The sequence below is a fragment of the Heterobasidion irregulare genome (assembly GCF_000320585.1).
Source record: "Heterobasidion irregulare TC 32-1 unplaced genomic scaffold scaffold_03, whole genome shotgun sequence".
Taxonomy (NCBI): Eukaryota; Fungi; Basidiomycota; class Agaricomycetes; order Russulales; family Bondarzewiaceae; genus Heterobasidion; species Heterobasidion irregulare.
In genome coordinates, this window is record NW_009258199.1 from 250217 (window position 1) to 267354 (window position 17138).

Below are 17138 nucleotides of genomic sequence, written 5' to 3' on the forward strand. Positions count from 1 at the left end.
AGTAACGCCGTTCTCAGAAAGTTTAGCTCTCTTGCCTTGCTGCTCTTCCAGAGATGTCGTCGCATGGCGCTTGCGCGTACCTTTGCGATGCTGTGCGGCAAAACAGACTTCACAATAGTTGTCCGAGCATACTTCGCAACGAAGCTGAGCAGGCTGATCTACACATGCCACAAAACTATTGCGTACACGTCCAGCACGAAAGAAGGCTGCGAACACGCACCTTCGCACTCTATGCAGTATCCTGCGGCAACTTCTATCTCTATCTGCTCTTCATCCCAACCCTCCGCGGGAATATCCGGTTTGATTCCAGGATGTGCCAAGTGCTCATCGTTGCTGTCGAGGATATTCGCGAGCGAGAACGTTCCGTTCGTCGTAAGTGCGTCGGTGATGGTCTCGGAGAGCGTAGACATGCTACGAAATAATTTTGAAAAGGGAGCCAGTCGTTTCTGAAAGGTATTGAGCGAGTCAAGCGGCGTGAGGGGGTATGTGTCGAGTTTTTGAACCTCGTGCAACGTTCAAGGTGGTCAACGGTCAGAGAGCTTCGGGCATAGGCCGAGGTGGCATTATATAATGACTCATTTTACTCAAGCAAATTTCGCATAAAATGTGTTACGTGATGGTCATGATTTCTCTTGCCTATAACCCCTTATCAGCTGTATCCTCTGGGGGGCACAAATGACGATGTTCATCTCGCTCATCTGTGTACCCTTCCTCCCTTCTTGCAAATGATCGTGACTTCTCCGGTCTGTCACTCACAGAAAATCTCAGAATTATGTACTGATTTGACTGTTCTTGTGATATATACAACGCCAATGTTTCTAGCACAGATAATCACTTTTTCAACGGCGGAGGTACACGCTGGACGTAATGACACAGATGTGCATTCAGGGCACACAACTTTTCAATCAGACTTCACAATCAGATATAATACGACTGGACATCCACACGTTCTTGCCGTTTGCGTTGCATCAGATACTAATCAGAGGGAGTCAAATTCTACTCATCTCTCTTTACAGGATACTTCCTTCTGTATGCAGCCCTGGCCAGCTCCCGTTTGGAGCCAGTAGGAATCCAGTCCGCTAACCATGCCTTCATGCTCGCCAGTCCCTCGCTTTGCACCTTCTTGATCGTGGCGTCCACAGGCGCGTTCCTCGTCAGAAGGTCGGAGCAGTGGTAACCATCGCCCACCGCGACTGGCTGGCTTGGAGTGCTTTGGACGTCCACGCCGTCAGCAGAGACAGTTGCCTCGCGCCATGGGTCACCTAAAAAGAACAGAGCAAGTTGAAATGCCATCGATCAACGATATCTATCACTAGTGATCTGGACACGCACGTTGACCGTTTGCGAAAAAGAGGCGATCAATCGTGACATTCCACCCGTCGTATGCAATATTTGTTTTCTCGACGTCCGGTACAGGTGGTGAACTGAATGCAGCAGGGAACATTTGCTGACATTGTCTCTGCAAGAACGATCACAAAGAATTGTAAGTATGACCTTCAAACGCAAACAGTAGCCAGAGACGAATTTACCTCGTCACCCGCTGGTTGGACAAGGCGAGAGACGAGGGTGGGATGATTTATTGGTGCGGCATCCTGCAGGAAGCCCACTTCATTACAGCTAGAGTTATATATCAGGGTTAGGTCATGAAATGTTTCACTAATCTTCAAAACCTACACTATCCAATTCCAAGATCGGTCGGCATTGTCAACGGAAATGTCAGTCCAATAACTCTGGTTTGTCAAGTAGGTGCTGAGGCAATCTCTTTCAAAAGGAAGAACATGTTAAACAGATGATCGAAGCGCAGCCTGTGAAACGACTTGCTCTGCATCCTCCCCGCCACAGACTAATTGGTGTCAGTCAATTTCAATGTCGAGGTATTCGAACCTTGATAACTTACTGATAGAAAGATAGGTGTTTTTGAAATAGGAACCCCAAGCACTGACAGCGTGATCAGTACCCCAGCCGCTCGCAGGTGCATTGACTCCGTTCTTGACCTCCAAGGCATCACAAAATTGGAAAAACTGAGCCCCCGGACCCGTAGATGGTTGCAAGGATTGCCAGTCCCACAGATTGTTACGTACTGGTTTTGTGTCTCAAAGTGTTATCCCACGGAAGATGAGGATCTCAAGGACATGGGACGCACATGCTCCAGTGACATCGTCAAGGTGCGTCACCGCCCCCATGCCGAATTCGTTTTTGAGGGCGTTAATTTGAGATTGCGTCCCGTCCGTGAAGACTTGGTCGAAGTGTGCAATCACGGCCTCGACATCGGCCGAGCAGTTCTGTGGCATGAACTGGCGAATCGGCTCAAAGTACCCCCAGTAGTCGCTGGACAAATACATGAAAGGTGTGAGAGCCGTCAACTGTTCGCTCTTAGTGATACCACTTACAGAATGGCTTGCACCACAGCAGAGGATGCGTACCCAGCCCAAAACACACCAGGTTTGCTATCAACCGATCTGGTGTTGGAAACTCCAGTGAATGAGGAGCGGATTGGAACTCACTTGACCATGGTCCAACTCGTCAGCGCGCCTTTGAGATGTCGACATCAGGGCATCGTCCAATCGTTCAAGTCATGGACTCGCCTGAGTAACTGCCTCCGATCAATACCCATGGCGCACGACCAGGGGCCACAGCGTCTCCGCCAGGCATAGGCAGCTTGACATTCTTGGCAAAGTACTCGAGGTCGTCAATTGCCTGCTGAATCGTGTGGAATTTCAAACTCGCGACGGACAAGTTGTTGTACGGGTTTGACAACCCGTAGAAACGATGTTCGAGGACGATCGTCGCGCCTTTTTGCTGCTGAGCGATCTGGCCGTTGATGGTCGTGTTCGTGAGGTATCCGGTATAACCTGTTCAGGATCGAATATCGGCGCGAGGCGAGAAGCGTCGCCGCAGAAAGGGATACTTGCCGTCCGCATTCACTTCTCCCGGTGTCATCAAAATGATAGGCCCGCCTGAGTAACAGCCGGGATCATGAGATGTGCAGATGATGGTCGACAAGCTAAGGCTTTACCGGACTCATAGAATTCCCATGTATGCCAGTACCGTTGTTGAAACTTGCCTAAACTGGGGTTGGTATGATCTATCAGCTGCTCGAAGATATACGTCGTGTTGTATGGCGGGATCGTCGCCGCGGTTGTCGCATGGACCACAGCATTGGAAGGCGCAGCCACAGGAGGAACGGCAGGCCTAGGAGCCAAGTTTGCGTGTAGACGCCCGTCTGGGAGTCTAGCCACAGCAAGCCGGGATAAGGAGAACAGAGGAAGAAGGATAGCAAGCAGACGCAGCATCGTCATGCGGAACCCACTACGATAAGCTCACGGCAAAAGGGAATGAAGGATCATCACCAAAACTTCATCATCTTTATGTGCTTTTGTTGATGTTCTCCGCGCCGCTTTGCCGCCGTTGTGTCGCGAATGCGTCGGGGAAACTAGCAGTGTTCGGTTCTAGCACCAGATAATGATCCAGATCATCCTCCATTCTCCTGAGTGAGAGATATAAAAAGATGTTTGAAGGTCTTGCGGACAGCTCGGCAGGCCCGGAAAGACCTGTGCATATGGCTTGATCAGCATCACAAGGACAGCAGGTACTGAGAAGCGACGATAAAATGGTGAGACCTAGAGAGCTCTTCTGCAAGCGGAAAGTCTTCCTGGCCGGAATGGCGCCGGTGACGTACGGCCCTGCTGGCATTCGATCTCACATGACATTCGTGAGAAACGAACGTTGACTTTGAAGTTGATAATCTATCCAGAGATAAGTCCATGAGGTGAATCCGCCCTAGGTATGCTGGCCCAGTGTCCTCTAGAGATCAGGGCTGCGAACGCAATTCCTGTATATGTATAAACAGCGATGCCGTAGAGGCTAAGGGAGAACCATGGCTCATGAGTTGTATATTTGAAGTGATGAAATCAAGGGCCGACGCTCCTGGAGGACTCATTTTCATGTTCTAAATGGGAATACGATGTTAGCAAAATTTCAGAGTAAGCAACTTTGCGCTGGCAGGCCTCCCTGAATAGCTGTCTGGAGCTTTGCTCTCGCTTGAAAAGCCTTTTATCATATAAACATACTTTCTTTGCGAAATCGTCGGGAGCGATTCAGCATAAGCAACCATCTTATACAGACTGACCCGTATTATAAAAATGTGGTAAATCCAGATCTGACTTGTTCGAACTGGCATCTGCCGCAGCTGGCATGTAATTGAGAGTTGAGTATCTTGAGTACATAGAACCTGTTCTCGTTCCAGCCTTGGGGTGATGTAATGTGAAGCAAAATCGAGATGAAAGCAATCAGTTCATTCTCTAGTAAGATCGTCTGGAAACCCACCTTAGCCACCTGTGATAATAAGCCAGTAAGGCACTTTCCGGAGTATGAGATTACGACTAGATCAGCGTCAACAACGGGCGGGGTCGTGTAGGATGTAACAATACATCGGGAATAGGTCTTCCAACTTAAACATCAGTTCCAAGCTAATGGCCAGTGCTTTAGACAAAAATAACATTACCTTACAATTACCCCCAAACGCTCATATATGCGGTGATCAGCAGCCGAGCCCTCGCAGATCTTTGTCGGTATGTTACCTATAGTGTTTGTATGGTGCACATGTTGACAGTCTCGCGTCGTACAAGGACATCGAACAGATGACTTCGATCGTTGCACGCATCGCTTCCGCTTTCTCGGCGTTGATGCCAGAGGCGCGTTATCATCTGCCGACATGGCACAGCACAGACGCACCTTCATCCTCTTAGATACATACGAGTGTCAAGCATCTCTATGACTCGACCAGATTCCTATAAAAAACGTCACCATCTTGAACATGTCCATCCAACTTGATGATCAGAAATTCGGTTCGATCGAAGCATTGGCTGAGCATCACTTCTGAGGCCTATAGCTGCCACCTACCGCAATCTTGTCGTGAGACGGATATCTTCGCATGTGTTGACTGTGATAGAAGATGAACTCGTGATTCGACTGTATACAAAGTCATGGCCCGACGTTATTCGCCATGCGGGCGCGCCGAAATCAACGTTCAACACACGCGCCTATCAGGGCAACGATGCGCTATCATCAGAGTCCATAGCAAACATGGAGGCAATCAGGAGCGGCCGGAAGCTTGTTGAATGAGCTCGAGGGGAAGACTCTGGAAGACTGAATGGATAGTCGACAGCGTGGGTCGTCGGAGGTGGGGGCGACTATTCGTTGAGCCGTCGGCCCGACAACAAGGCACGTGCTATCGCATACGGGCCTTGAGCCAACATGCAAACGCCATGCATTGCTTGGCTTCGAGACTAGACTTCTCATTCCGTTGAGGAGATGAATGAAATAATAAAAAATGTCAGCACTAGGCAAGACAGACAATACTTTCTTTTCAGTTTGTTTGTCGTTTTTAATTAAGGACAGATCATATCTCCATAGCTGTCCGTAGGTTGTGCTCTTTTCTACAATGCGAACGTTTGGGATGCTTCGGCGTCTCGAACCAAGAAGAAATTGAGGGCGCTCGGGTTCCGGTTTGGGAATATCACTGGAGCTGTGAAGTATCCTGGGATCTTACTGATCACCAGGCTTCCGAAGTCACTCCTCGTGGCTCTTGTCCTACGGTCTGCTCCGTACACGTTGTTATACCATCCTCTCCGGATTGTTCAGCATGGCATATTCAAGTCCTAAGGAGCAATTTCAGGAGATCTGGACAGCGGCGATCACGAGATACAATCAGGACACCAAGCGCGACTATCTTGAACGCGGGCTTGAGGCAGATTCCCCCGATGCTCTTTTTAGAATCCTCGACAAGGAGCTGAACTTATTCAAGGAGTATCTGAAGAGGGGACACAGAGCCCGAAATGCGATTCTGTCAGTTCTGGAATCGGTGGACATATCCGCAGATGCGATAGGAGACAGTCTTGCGACGGTGAGCACCGCGTCCTCCCGCAGCTGCTCGTAGTGCTTGGAGTAGCCACAAAGTGGATGAAGCAAAGTTGTCTTAGTGAGATCACGCACGGCTCATTCAAAGTCATGGTTCACGATCCTTTTTAGTGCAATACGGGAAGACCCTCTTCGGGAAGAATACAGAGTTGCCGGATGCGATGGCGAAACTGCGGATTGTGTCCAACCAAGAGATTCCCATGGTCGCTGCTGTCATTTTAGCGACGACAACTAAAACTTCTCATAATGTGCCAGCATTAGAAGGTGCGAGTAGCGTGTGGCGCAATTATCCTGTGTGACTCAAATTCATTCAATAATCCAGACGACGGAATTCGAAGGAGGATCCGTTCATGGCTTAAACCACCTGATCCGACCACGAACTTCAACACGGCTATAGGAGCACGACAGGTAGGAACCGGCGACTGGTTTATACACGGACAGGAATTCGTGGACTGGATGAAGGCGCCGGGTTCGTTTCTGTGGATTCGTGGTATACGTGCGTCCAAAAGCTCCCACTTACAATGGCTTCCAATGATATACATCTATGTAGCTGGCAATGGCAAAACGATCATTTGGTGAGGCTCTCTTGTGAGCGAGACACTATAGATGATGCTCACGAATTCATTGTATGGCAGCTCTACAGTCATCGAGACTCTGAAGCGTCGAGTTGATTCCTCTGTTGCGTTAGCGTGTTTCTACTTCAACTTCAACGATTCCGAAAAGCTGATCTATCGAAACATGTTGCATTCGCTCATCTTCCAACTCTGCAACCGATGCCCTGGCCCTTTGAGAGACCTCTACAAACGGACCAATGACGGCTCACAGCAACCGACAGTGGATGAGCTACTTGGTACCTTGAAGAAGACCATCGGCTCCTACAGCCAGACTTACATTGTCATTGACGCATTAGACGAGTGCATCAGCTCAGAGCTAGGAGAAGTTCTCAAATTCTTGGCCGAAGTCAAGATTTGGAATCTCAAGAACCTTCATATTTTGGCTTCGAGTAGACCTGAACAGGAGATTATGGAGGCAGTGGATTCTTTATATACATTCACTGTCGATCTCCACGATGCACATTCTAGTATCAAGGACGATATCTAGGTCTACCTCGACAATGTTCTCGAAAGCGACTCCCGCCTTAAGAAATGGGGACCTACGGAGAGGGTGTTGATAAAAGAAACTCTCGCCACACGTGCAGACGGAATGTAAGTCAAAATACGGGTCCGGATGATGCGAACACTGACGGGGGTTGATCGTGAAGGTTTCAGTGGGTGCGTTGTCAATTGGCCAGCTTGCGTAACTGCGTTACAAAAAAGGACCTCGAGACAGCCTTGGGATCTCTACGAAGACCTTTGACGTGACGTATGAGCCCATACTGCGAAACATTCCCGATGATCATCAAGAAAAGATCCATCGAATCCTGCAATTCCTCTGTTTCTCGGAAAGACCGATGCTGCTCGGCGAACTCGCCGGGGTTGTCACTGTGGCCATAGATCCTGATGGGACGGCTCATTACGACTCTAGGAACCGCATGCGCGATCCTTCGGATGTGCTCACAATATGTGGCAGCCTTGTCTCTCTGTCACCTAGTCCGGAGGACGTCAGCCTTTTGCGATCTGATAAGCGGTGCCCTGATTTCCCTCATGAAACACTCGCAGCACGATTTGTCCGATTATCGCATTTCTCGGTTAAAGAATACCTTACCTCCACTAGAATCTGTTCAGGCGAGGCATCGGAATACAGTGTCGATGCCGAGTCAGCCAATAGGTCAATTGCCACGACATGCCTTGTATATCTGACGCGCTTCGACAGACGTGCTGGATGAGACACGGATGAAAGGAGACAAAGATGTGGCCCTAGCTGCACTCCAAAGGGCTATATTTGGTGGCCGCAAAGCCGTCCTGCAGCTGCTCTTAGACCGAGGTGCAGGCGTCAGTGCACCAGGAGGAGTCCTTGGAGATGCACTGGGCATGGCTTCTGCTCGCAGCTATGTGCCCCTCGTACGAAAGCCGCTAGATCGAGGTGCAGAAATCAATAAACCAAGGGGATATACATTGCAGGGGGCGTGTCGAAATGGTAACGAAGCCGCCGTGCGACTGCTTCTGGATCGCGGTGCGGAGGTCAATGCACAAGGAAGAATGTATGGAAACGCACTGCAGGCGGCATCTCGAGGCGGCCACGAAACCGTCGCGCGACTGCTGCTGAACCGAGGTGCTGAAGTCAACGCAAAAGAAGGTCCTTGTGGAAATGCATTACAGGCAGCATCTGAGCGTGGTCATGAGGCCGTTGTGCGACTGCCGTTGGACCGAGGCGCTGATGTCAACGCACGAGGAGTAGCGCACAAGAGTGCGCTGTGGGCAGCACTGACTCCTACTTATCGCATCGGAGGTTCTTGTCAGATGCGCGTGTCCAGCAAAGAGGTCATGAAGGTATTGTGGGACGCGGGCGCCAGACTATATACAATGCCGTCCGAGGCGCATTCGGGAGAGTGCATCGCTCAGCTCGCAGACATGGACTCGATGGTGTTGATAGGGGATGCAGAAGTTTCGCAACCACAAAGCAGCAGACGAAAAGGTTGGCCTTTAAGCTTGAAGACAGTACGTGTATGCTTTCTTCGTGCATTGATCATCTAACCTGAGATCGTCTTCTTCTAGTAAGGACTCAATATTGTAAGTACACGAGGATATAAGGATAGATCACACACATTCGAGCGTGTGGAACCCGCAGATAGACAGCAGCTTCGATTCATGCCTGTTTGAACGGGATTGAGTGTCAATGTGTTGCCCTGTGCTAGCGCCTCAAGTATATATAATATGCCCTTGGAGCAACAGCCTTTTGGTTCCTTATGGGTACTTGAAAGTCGGACTGACTGAGGCCTTATCATGATTACTTGCGCGTCATTACCGACCCCAACGGATTTTGTTCGAGCGTCCTAGGCGTGGCGAAGAACCATGGCGGTGCAAATGACGCGTCGCGGCATAGAAATAGCCAAGTGAGAGCAGGTCAGAAAGACTTACGAGAGGATGCTCATGGAGATTTGCTCAGCAGTGAGGTTCGCGATGTTCCTCATATGCCTACATCCTGAAGTGATATTCGGCGAAGAGACGTAAAGCTGAGGGGTACTGCGAGTAGGATGTATTCCCTGGATGGAGAGCAGAGGAAGGAGTCGTCTCGGAGAGACACAGGAGGAGCACGGAGTATCCCGACCGCACGGAGCCAAGAGCGCGGCTCGGCGTAACGGGCTGGCATTGTCACAAGACGACAACGGTCGAGAGTCCTCCCGCAGCCGCCTTGCTCGCTCTCCTCCTCGTCCTCGCTCCCTCGTCCCCACCGTACCGCCCTCGCGTGCACACCGACGACACCGACGCCCAAATGAGCGGCCTCTCCCCGCCCACCCTCAAGATCCCCGCCCTCTCCATCCAGACCTCCACGTCAGGCGACGGCCCTCACCGGCGCGCCCGCAGCGGGAGCCTACTCAAGGTCGAGAAGGTCGACAGCTCGACGGAGGAAGTCCTCGACCAGGGCGCGTACGCGAACATCAACGCCGAATGGGTCAACCGCAAGGGTGAGTCGCTCGTCGTGCGCTGGTTCGACAGCCGGGTCGAGGGAGGGCAGACGAGCTCACCTTTGGCGGTTTCGTGCAGGCGCCTGGCTTATACATGTCGTCCTCATCGCGACCGGGAAGGTCGTCATCGACATTATCCCCGGCATGACGCAGGAAATTAGCTGGACGACGGTCAACCTCTGTTACCTTGCTGTACGCCCCCGCTGAGCTGTGCCACCTTCGTTCACACTAACCGTCTATGACTTTAATCACGCGGTTTTGGCCATTTCGGATCGCGCGACGCAGTTATCGTATCTCATGTTCCACTGGGTGACGGGCATCCCGTTCCAGAACGAGATGCACGGCGGTGCGTACGACGACCTCACGCTCTGGGAGCAGATCGACGAGGGCGCACAAAATACGCCGTCCAAAAAGTGGCTCTTCTTCGTCCCTGTGGCTTTGTGAGTCCCCTCTCCTGAGCCCTGCTTCTATCCCCAGTCCTTCTGACGCGCCCTGCTCGAATTCCTGGGGCAGGTTCCTCATGTCCACGCACTACACAAACTACGACCCGTGGCTCTTCGCCATCAATCTCTCCGCGCTCATACTCGCCCTGATCCCGAAGCTTCCCTTCGTACGTCCATCTTCTTTCCTTCCTCTCTCAGGGTTTAAATACCGCTCGCGCAGGCCCACCGGCAGCGCGTCCGCTTCATGACCGAAGACCAATCCGGCATGGCTACGCCCGTCACGCCTGGCTTTCCGCCGTCAGGCATGAACACCCCGCCCGAGGGCCTCGTCAACACCTCCACGCCCTCCATCACCGTAACAGAGGCGGAGTTCCGGTGACCTGCCCCCCCATCCCTCGGGCATCGGGCTTCTCGCTCTGCCGTGCCGGGCTCCGATCAGGACAGAGGCTGTGACAGCGCTCGCGAGCACTATAGAGACGTGGACTGTTCTTGCTTATTCTGAGGATATGGTGTGGCGAGAAGTAGAGGATCGAGAGTTAGTTTGGCGGAGGGTGGCGGAACACAATCATGCAATCACTAGTATACTCATTCACGGACCCCTAATCGCACAGCGCTGCTGTATCTTGCATCTCCGTTCATCTATATTTGCCAGAGTGACAATACTGCGCCTGCCTGCCTTCCTTCTGCCCGCGACTAGATCTAGCAGTATGTAACACAACCGCCCATACACTATCCCTTTTTTCAGTCTTACACGTTCTACTTCGTGGCTTTCACATTGTGAGTAAGGCCAAGCCAGGCTCCTGCATATCAGGACGCGATGCGAAGCCTATTACATGTCATTTTTGTTTGTGTTCCAGGTGACGTCGCTAGGTTATGAAGGCGATTTCACGAGGAGGTCCTGGTATTCCTGCAGACGCAACCTAGACACCGAATCAGATAACTGTCAAGAGCCCGCGATATGTCATCGGCACTCACAAGTTTCTTAACAGCATCAAGATCGTAACCTTGCCCACCGCAGGGACGTACAACGACGCCTATAAAACGCGCGTTTTGTCAGCCCCGGTGCGCAGAGCGAGCCGAGAGGGTAGGAAAAGGGGGCACCTTTTCGCGGACGTCCGCCTCGAAGTTCTTGTCTGCAGCGACGTTCACGCAGACGCAGCCGTCCTTGAGCCACGCGGTGCGCACCTTGTAGGCTGCGCTCGGGACGGCGGAGACGACGACGTCCGACTGGGCGAGGCACGCCTCGAGCGTGAGCGTGCTTGGGTGCACGACGTGGTGCGGGTGGTACCGCCGCGTCGACGAGGGCGGGCGTTTCGTGTATTCCTTTTCGACCATCACCGACATCAATCGTCGTGGAAACACAAGGTAAACGGGAGGGAGGCGTACCTGGATGGAGTCGATGTCGACAGAAAAGACGCGTGCGCCGTCGTTCGCGAGCAGCGCGGCGAGCGGTCTTCCAACGACCTCCGATCTGTGAAAGTCATCGAGAGGAGGACATTATTTATTTGGCTGTGGTTTGTTGCTTTCAAATGGGGATCGGGCGTACCGGTTGATGACTGTGACGGTCTTCCCATATGCGCGGTCACCATATGGCAGGATGCGGTTGTACACGCCGATGTTTTCGAGGCATTTCACGATGCCGAGCGGCGTGCAGGGGAGAATGGACTTGACGGTCCCCTCCGGCGGTACGTCTTCGGTTTTAGCGGACGGCACGTTCGTCAACGGTGCACTCGACAGGAGCGAGTTCGGGTCGAGGTATCTTATGCTGCGATAACACACGCCCAATAAACATCGCAGAAAAAGAAAAACCCTGCGTGTATGCAGCTGTATGCGCACTCACTTATGATATAAGTTATAGTGGAACTTGAAGTTGAGACCCTCAACATCCTTGAAGGGCGAGACAACCTGAGAGAGGGGTGGTAGGGTTGTAGGCTAAGGTGGATAGAGGAACTGCGGTCAGAGGCGCACCTGCTGCAGGTAATGGTCCTTGAGACGCAAAATTCAGCTCGAGGTGTCAAATTGCGACGACGGCCCGCCGAACGCTACAAACCTGCTGTGCGCCAAAAATCGGATAATACACCTGCATCGCGCAACGGCCCATTCGTCCAGACACAGAAAAAAAATGGTATAAGAGGTGAGATCGCGGCGCACAATTGCAGAGAAGAGGCTGGCGTACCATGATCCCATCCACGCTCTCGTCCGCGTTCGCCTCAATGATCGCATCCTCGACGCCCTCGCCCTCCCCGCCCCGCTCCCCGCCCTCTTCCGCGGGCGCACACGCCGCGCCGACCTCGCGCAGCACGAACTCGAACCCGAGCGCCGCGCACTGCCTGCGCGTGAACTCGGCGTAGCTACGGCTCGGCGCGGACGACGTCGCGAGGATGCCGACGAGCTTCGGCGCGCGGGGGCGCGCGGCGAGCGCGTGCTGCACCTCTGCTTGGAACGGCGCCGCAATGGTGTCGGCTTTGAGCAGGAGGCCTTTGGGCGCTGCGGCGTGTGCTGGATCAGAAGACATGCTTTTTTCTTCGTGGTGTTGTTGTTGGAAGGGGTGTGGTGGGCTCGGAGTCAAGAGAGGACTCTGACTCGAGGAGAACTGGGGAATGGGTTGCGAAATGCGAATTACGAAAAAAATCGAGCAGATAGGAACCCTAACCTCAAAGATATCTGGGCTTCTCCGCTCCGTCACACTTCCGTCGCTCGGCGATGCGTCCTCTCTTCTCTTCCGCCATCATCGACGCCCTGAAGGCTTTTGAAATCCCTGCGTACACTTCGAGTGGCTTCAACTTCCACACCTAAGCACATTTTGCGACGGATGCAAATGCATATATCCTCTCGGTCATCTCTTACTATTCAAGCCTGCATCGTCTCGATATTGTTGCATTTGCACTTCAAAGCTGTTATGCTTTCGAGGTAACAACGGTCTTGATATGTTCCTTTCACAGTTTTTGAGCAGATTCATTTACGCGCCCGCCTCTTCTCTTCATTTCCGAACGACGGCCTTCGTTCATCAATGATTCGAGAAAACTTTGAGCATCAGTCAAGGATCGAATGCTCACGAAGCTCAGCGGAAATCGGCGGTGCCTTTGGTAGAGAGACCTGTGATCTTACTTTTGTTCCACTATGCTTCTTGGACCTAGTTGTCTTCTTCTGGGGGTCATACACCAGCATCTACCAGCATACACTTTCACCATGCTCGGCATTGTCATTGAGTCCTGAGGCCGGTTTTGAAATGTGACGGTTTGATGCGGTGGAGCGGGATTTCCTAGGATCCCCTAGCCTCAGGAACGTCGACTCATGGACTTATCTCCATGCCAATTGTTTATCTCAGTCAAGTTACCAGCTTCAAACTTGGTTTACGTAGGCGTTCACTTTCGTCACGAATGCCTTGCGGAGGCAAGTACCTCAAGAACACCTTCCCGCAGAAGCGTGCTCTACCTCGTTACTTCCTTTGTCCCTGCATCGAATCCTCTGTGATGTTTGTCAAACTACTGGCGCTCCGAAGTTTCCAGACACGCCGTGTTCAAGATGAATACTGTATTATATCACCCGTTCAGGAGAAAAGCGGACAGCATGGTCCATATCCCGAAATTCGAATTGAACATTGGTTTCCCCGACAGCAGCTCATCGGCGGCAAGCGGCGCGGGTACATCGACAGTCGAAAAGCACATAAAAGAGGGCGAAGTAAAAACCACCACTCCTCATCCCCCTCTGCTTTGAGCTGATCAGACCGGGTCCCGCACGATGATGATGCGTCTGCTTGCTGTCGTTCTTCCTCTGCTCTCTTCCTCTGGACTCGCTCTCGGCAGACTTCCAGATGGGCGTCTCCACGGAAATGCACCTCCTAGGCCAGGCATTCCTCGCATTGCCGCGCCAGCCCAAGGTGTCCAACACGCGTCGTCAGCTGCGACAATTCCGCCATACAACACGACGTACTTCTTTGACCAGCTTATTGATCATAACGATCCAAGCCTGGGCACGTTTCAGCAACGGTACTGGCATACATGGGAATATTATGAGTCTGGTGAGTTGTTTTTCAAAGACGAATTTCGGGAGAACCCCGCTGACGTGGGCCACATTTCAGGTGGACCGATCATTTTGTTGACGCCAGGGGAACAGAACGCCGAAGGCAAGCCAATTTCAGCAGAACATCGCTGGGTCGTCACTCACATGTACTTTTTGTCTTGAACAGGGTTCGATGGGTACCTCACGAACCTGACTATCAACGGTAAAATAGCTCAGCAGGAACATGGTGCGGCGATCGTCATTGAACATCGCTTCTATGGACTCTCAAACCCGTACAACAACCTGTCCGTCGCGAGTTTCAAATACCACACAATCCAACAAGGGATCGACGACCTCGAGTACTTCGCGAAGAACGTTAAGCTGCCTATGCCCGGTGGAGATGCTGTTGCCCCTGGTCAAGCGCCCTGGATCTTGATCGGCGGAAGCTATAGCGGTGAGCCGTTTTATTCAAATTTATGGCCAATGACCTGATGTTCGATTGCAGGCGCGCTGACGAGTTTCACCATGGTCAAGTAAGTCGGCGTTCACTTTGTTCCCTTTTCTTGAACAAAATGACTCATTTTCAACAGTAAACCTGGCCTCTTCTGGGCTGGATACGCATCTTCCGCAACCGTGCAGAACATTGTGTACGTCGGTTTCCCTTTTGTTAATCGACTAAGCTCACATCTCTTTGTAGCGACTTCTGGGGATACTTTGAGCCAATCCGCCAATCCATGCCAAAGAACTGCTCGGCCGACGTTGAGGCAGTGATTGCGCACTTTGATGATGTCTTCGAAAACGGGACGCAATCCGAAATTGATGCCCTCAAGGACGCATACGGCATGGCGAACGTCACACACCTCGACGATGTCACCGGAGCATGTACGCCTCATTTATTTTGTTCGCTTCGTCTAGACGGTTTATCTTCATTTGTCAAATTTGCAGTACGCAACAACCTGTGGGACTGGCAGGACCTGGATCCTTCTTCAGGCCCCAACACCAAGTTCTTCAGATTCTGTGACGCTCTGGAAGTCAAAGACGGCGTCAGTGCGCCCGAGAGCGGCTGGGGCGCTGACCATGCTGTCAGCGCTTGGGGATCATACTTCAAAAACACTTACCTTCCCAAGCGTAAGTCGTTCGCTAGGTGGATCTCTTCAACGTGGTGCTGATCGACGATCATAGTTTGTGGAACGGTGGACGCAGAGTAAGCCTTTCCAACCGGATGTCCTGAAAATTTCGGTAGACTGACAAAATGGCCTTGACAGAGATTGTCTGAGCACGTATTTGTCCAACCAGACGTTCTGGACCAGTATCGATGTCGACAATTCTCAGCGATCGTGGTCTTGGATAGTGTAAGTCCTGAGAAGCAAGGCCACGTGTTTTATCTTAACGGCGCCCTGGATTTATAGATGCAATGAGGTCGGGTTCTTGCAAGTTGGAGCGCCAACCGATAAGCCTACCCTCGTTTCTCGCCTGAACACGGTGGCAACTGAGGCAGTAAGTCCTTGGTGCACTCTGCTTTGGGATTTGACACTCACATTCGCCCTGGTCTTAGCGGCAATGCCAGGAACAGTTCCCTGCTGCATGGAGCTCCACGCCCACCATCGACGTCGAGAAAACAAATGCGGCATACCATGGATGGAATGTCACAGTCGACCGCCTCTTCTTTGCCAACGGCCAGCGTGGGTGTCTAGCACAAATTGCGAAGGATGATTTCGTTCTGACCTTTTCTTGTTTACTATAGGCGATCCTTGGCGTGAGGCAACGCTCTCTGCCGATGGCGTGAACGTTCAGAGCACCTCGAGCCAGGTCGTCGCAGTGAGCGATGGCTTCCACTGCTCTGACCTTCTCACCCGAAACGCGCGGGTGGACGATACGATTCTGGAAGTACACACCCAGGCGTTGGCTAGCATGAAGACATGGTTGGCGGACTGGACGCCGACCAGCTCCAAGCGGGAGCTGGACGGGACTGTGTACAAACGAAGCTACGCTATTAAGAGAGAAGAGTAGACATGTTACGTACCTCAACAAGTACTTGCATAAATATATGGATATCTAATTGCATTGTGTGAATGCAATATTCATTTGCATGTTGCCGATTTTACCGCGGTAGCTAAAGAGATGGATACACACTCATAAATTATATAGTGCCCTTTAATGTGTTCTGAGACTACCCGCAGAGGCAAATGTGTAAGTATAATCGCTAAAGAGAGAGTTAAACCTGTCCTCGCTTTATAGTATCGTCTCCCCCTTCCAAGTCACATTCACTTTGCCATAGAACTGGCGGTTGAGCCAGAGGGAGTACTCATTGTCAAAGTCCAATTGCTCCAACGGCATGTTCGCTAATCTTCGCTTCTCGAGAAAAGTCAGGAGCGTGGGGATCAACAACTTGGCCTTTGATGCGGCGTTGCTAATTCTCATAACGAGCGTCCTCAGGCGTGGAAACATCAATTCGGCCGAGGAGTCCGCGCGACTGGAGGGGGTAGCAGCCTCGATGAAGGTGATTAAACTGCTGCAACCAATGATTACGATGTCTTCCACATGAGTGAATCGCTGAAATATGGACAACCAGGTTGATTTCGAAACTGGATGAACGATATGCAGAGTCAAAGTCTGCACATCCACGGGGGAATGCCACATGCACATCGTGGATGTCATGGTATTCAATAGGTCGTCGAAGGTCAGTTCCTTATGGAGCCATTGGTAAGAGAAACTAAGGGGGGGATCGATAGAGCTCGGGACAAGAGGCAGCGGTAGATTCGCTCGTCTTTTGGGTTCTGGCCATGCTAGGTACTGCAATATCTCTGTAGTCGTCCCGGACTGACAACTGGACTGAGAATCATAATACAAGGCTATGCTGTGATTCGAGCGTGGTAATTTATTTGACTGCTGTAAAGGCTTTGACATACCAGCTGTTATGCGAGCCAAGTTGGCTACAGTTTCCACCACAGTTATATCGACCAAAAGATGCAAGCATGCTAGCGAAGGCGTATGGAGGATGGAGAGGAAGTGAGAGACGTCCCAACTGTTGCTGTCATACCGGCTTGCCCTGAAGCCTACACGAAGAACCTGAAGATCAGGTACATTCGCTGGAGCGATTGTGCCATCCCACGAACCGAGCGGGGCTGATACCTTTTGTATGTCCGCAGAGCGTAGATGTGGGCACTTTCGCAAGGTATCAAGCACCGTAATAAAGTCTTGATAGTCAT

At 51.7% G+C, this 17138-nt stretch overlaps 8 protein-coding genes across 8 annotated transcripts; 6 read left to right on the forward strand and 2 right to left on the reverse strand.

The window, feature by feature from the left end:
* Positions 1–973: 973 nt before the first annotated feature.
* On the reverse strand, positions 974–3325 carry HETIRDRAFT_155109 (serine protease S28). The gene is made up of 12 exons (XM_009545104.1): positions 3017–3325; positions 2913–2957; positions 2586–2852; positions 2505–2532; positions 2391–2447; positions 2144–2328; positions 1898–2080; positions 1822–1843; positions 1675–1761; positions 1530–1617; positions 1333–1459; positions 974–1262 (listed from the first exon to the last, which is right to left on the reverse strand). Exons 1-12 carry the CDS (start codon positions 3297–3299, stop codon positions 997–999), a joined length of 1638 nt encoding a protein of 545 aa, XP_009543399.1. The 5' UTR covers positions 3300–3325; the 3' UTR covers positions 974–996.
* Positions 3326–5644: 2319 nt separating this feature from the next.
* Positions 5645–5938, forward strand: HETIRDRAFT_312322 (uncharacterized protein; the record flags this gene model as incomplete). The annotated part of the gene is made up of 1 exon (XM_009545105.1): positions 5645–5938. The coding sequence occupies one exon, from the start codon at positions 5645–5647 to the stop codon at positions 5936–5938; it is 294 nt and encodes a 97-aa protein (XP_009543400.1).
* Positions 5939–6080: 142 nt separating this feature from the next.
* HETIRDRAFT_415399 (uncharacterized protein) lies at positions 6081–7020 on the forward strand (the record flags this gene model as incomplete). The annotated part of the gene is made up of 4 exons (XM_009545106.1): positions 6081–6183; positions 6242–6415; positions 6470–6494; positions 6555–7020. 4 exons carry the CDS (start codon positions 6081–6083, stop codon positions 7018–7020), a joined length of 768 nt encoding a protein of 255 aa, XP_009543401.1.
* A 731-nt stretch (positions 7021–7751) lies between these two features.
* On the forward strand, positions 7752–8552 carry HETIRDRAFT_311767 (uncharacterized protein; the record flags this gene model as incomplete). The annotated part of the gene is made up of 1 exon (XM_009545107.1): positions 7752–8552. One exon carries the CDS (start codon positions 7752–7754, stop codon positions 8550–8552), a length of 801 nt encoding a protein of 266 aa, XP_009543402.1.
* Positions 8553–9372: 820 nt separating this feature from the next.
* HETIRDRAFT_242658 (uncharacterized protein) lies at positions 9373–10213 on the forward strand (the record flags this gene model as incomplete). The annotated part of the gene is made up of 5 exons (XM_009545108.1): positions 9373–9484; positions 9564–9676; positions 9770–9924; positions 9998–10094; positions 10148–10213. Coding segments are annotated over 5 exons (543 nt in total), but the record flags the coding sequence as incomplete, so codon positions are not given.
* A 220-nt stretch (positions 10214–10433) lies between these two features.
* On the forward strand, positions 10434–10804 carry HETIRDRAFT_415401 (uncharacterized protein; the record flags this gene model as incomplete). The annotated part of the gene is made up of 2 exons (XM_009545109.1): positions 10434–10632; positions 10785–10804. The coding sequence occupies 2 exons, from the start codon at positions 10434–10436 to the stop codon at positions 10802–10804; spliced, it is 219 nt and encodes a 72-aa protein (XP_009543404.1).
* On the reverse strand, positions 10799–12442 carry HETIRDRAFT_449311 (uncharacterized protein; the record flags this gene model as incomplete). The annotated part of the gene is made up of 9 exons (XM_009545110.1): positions 10799–10847; positions 10903–10961; positions 11029–11250; positions 11314–11398; positions 11474–11692; positions 11768–11832; positions 11896–11913; positions 11978–12007; positions 12104–12442. 9 exons carry the CDS (start codon positions 12440–12442, stop codon positions 10799–10801), a joined length of 1086 nt encoding a protein of 361 aa, XP_009543405.1.
* Positions 12443–13637: 1195 nt separating this feature from the next.
* Positions 13638–15990, forward strand: HETIRDRAFT_438756 (serine protease S28). Its single transcript, XM_009545111.1, has 12 exons — positions 13638–13948; positions 14009–14053; positions 14117–14383; positions 14435–14462; positions 14520–14576; positions 14627–14811; positions 14875–15057; positions 15112–15133; positions 15195–15281; positions 15339–15426; positions 15485–15611; positions 15674–15990. Exons 1-12 carry the CDS (start codon positions 13669–13671, stop codon positions 15937–15939), a joined length of 1635 nt encoding a protein of 544 aa, XP_009543406.1. The 5' UTR covers positions 13638–13668; the 3' UTR covers positions 15940–15990.
* The last annotated feature ends 1148 nt before the right edge of the window (positions 15991–17138 follow it).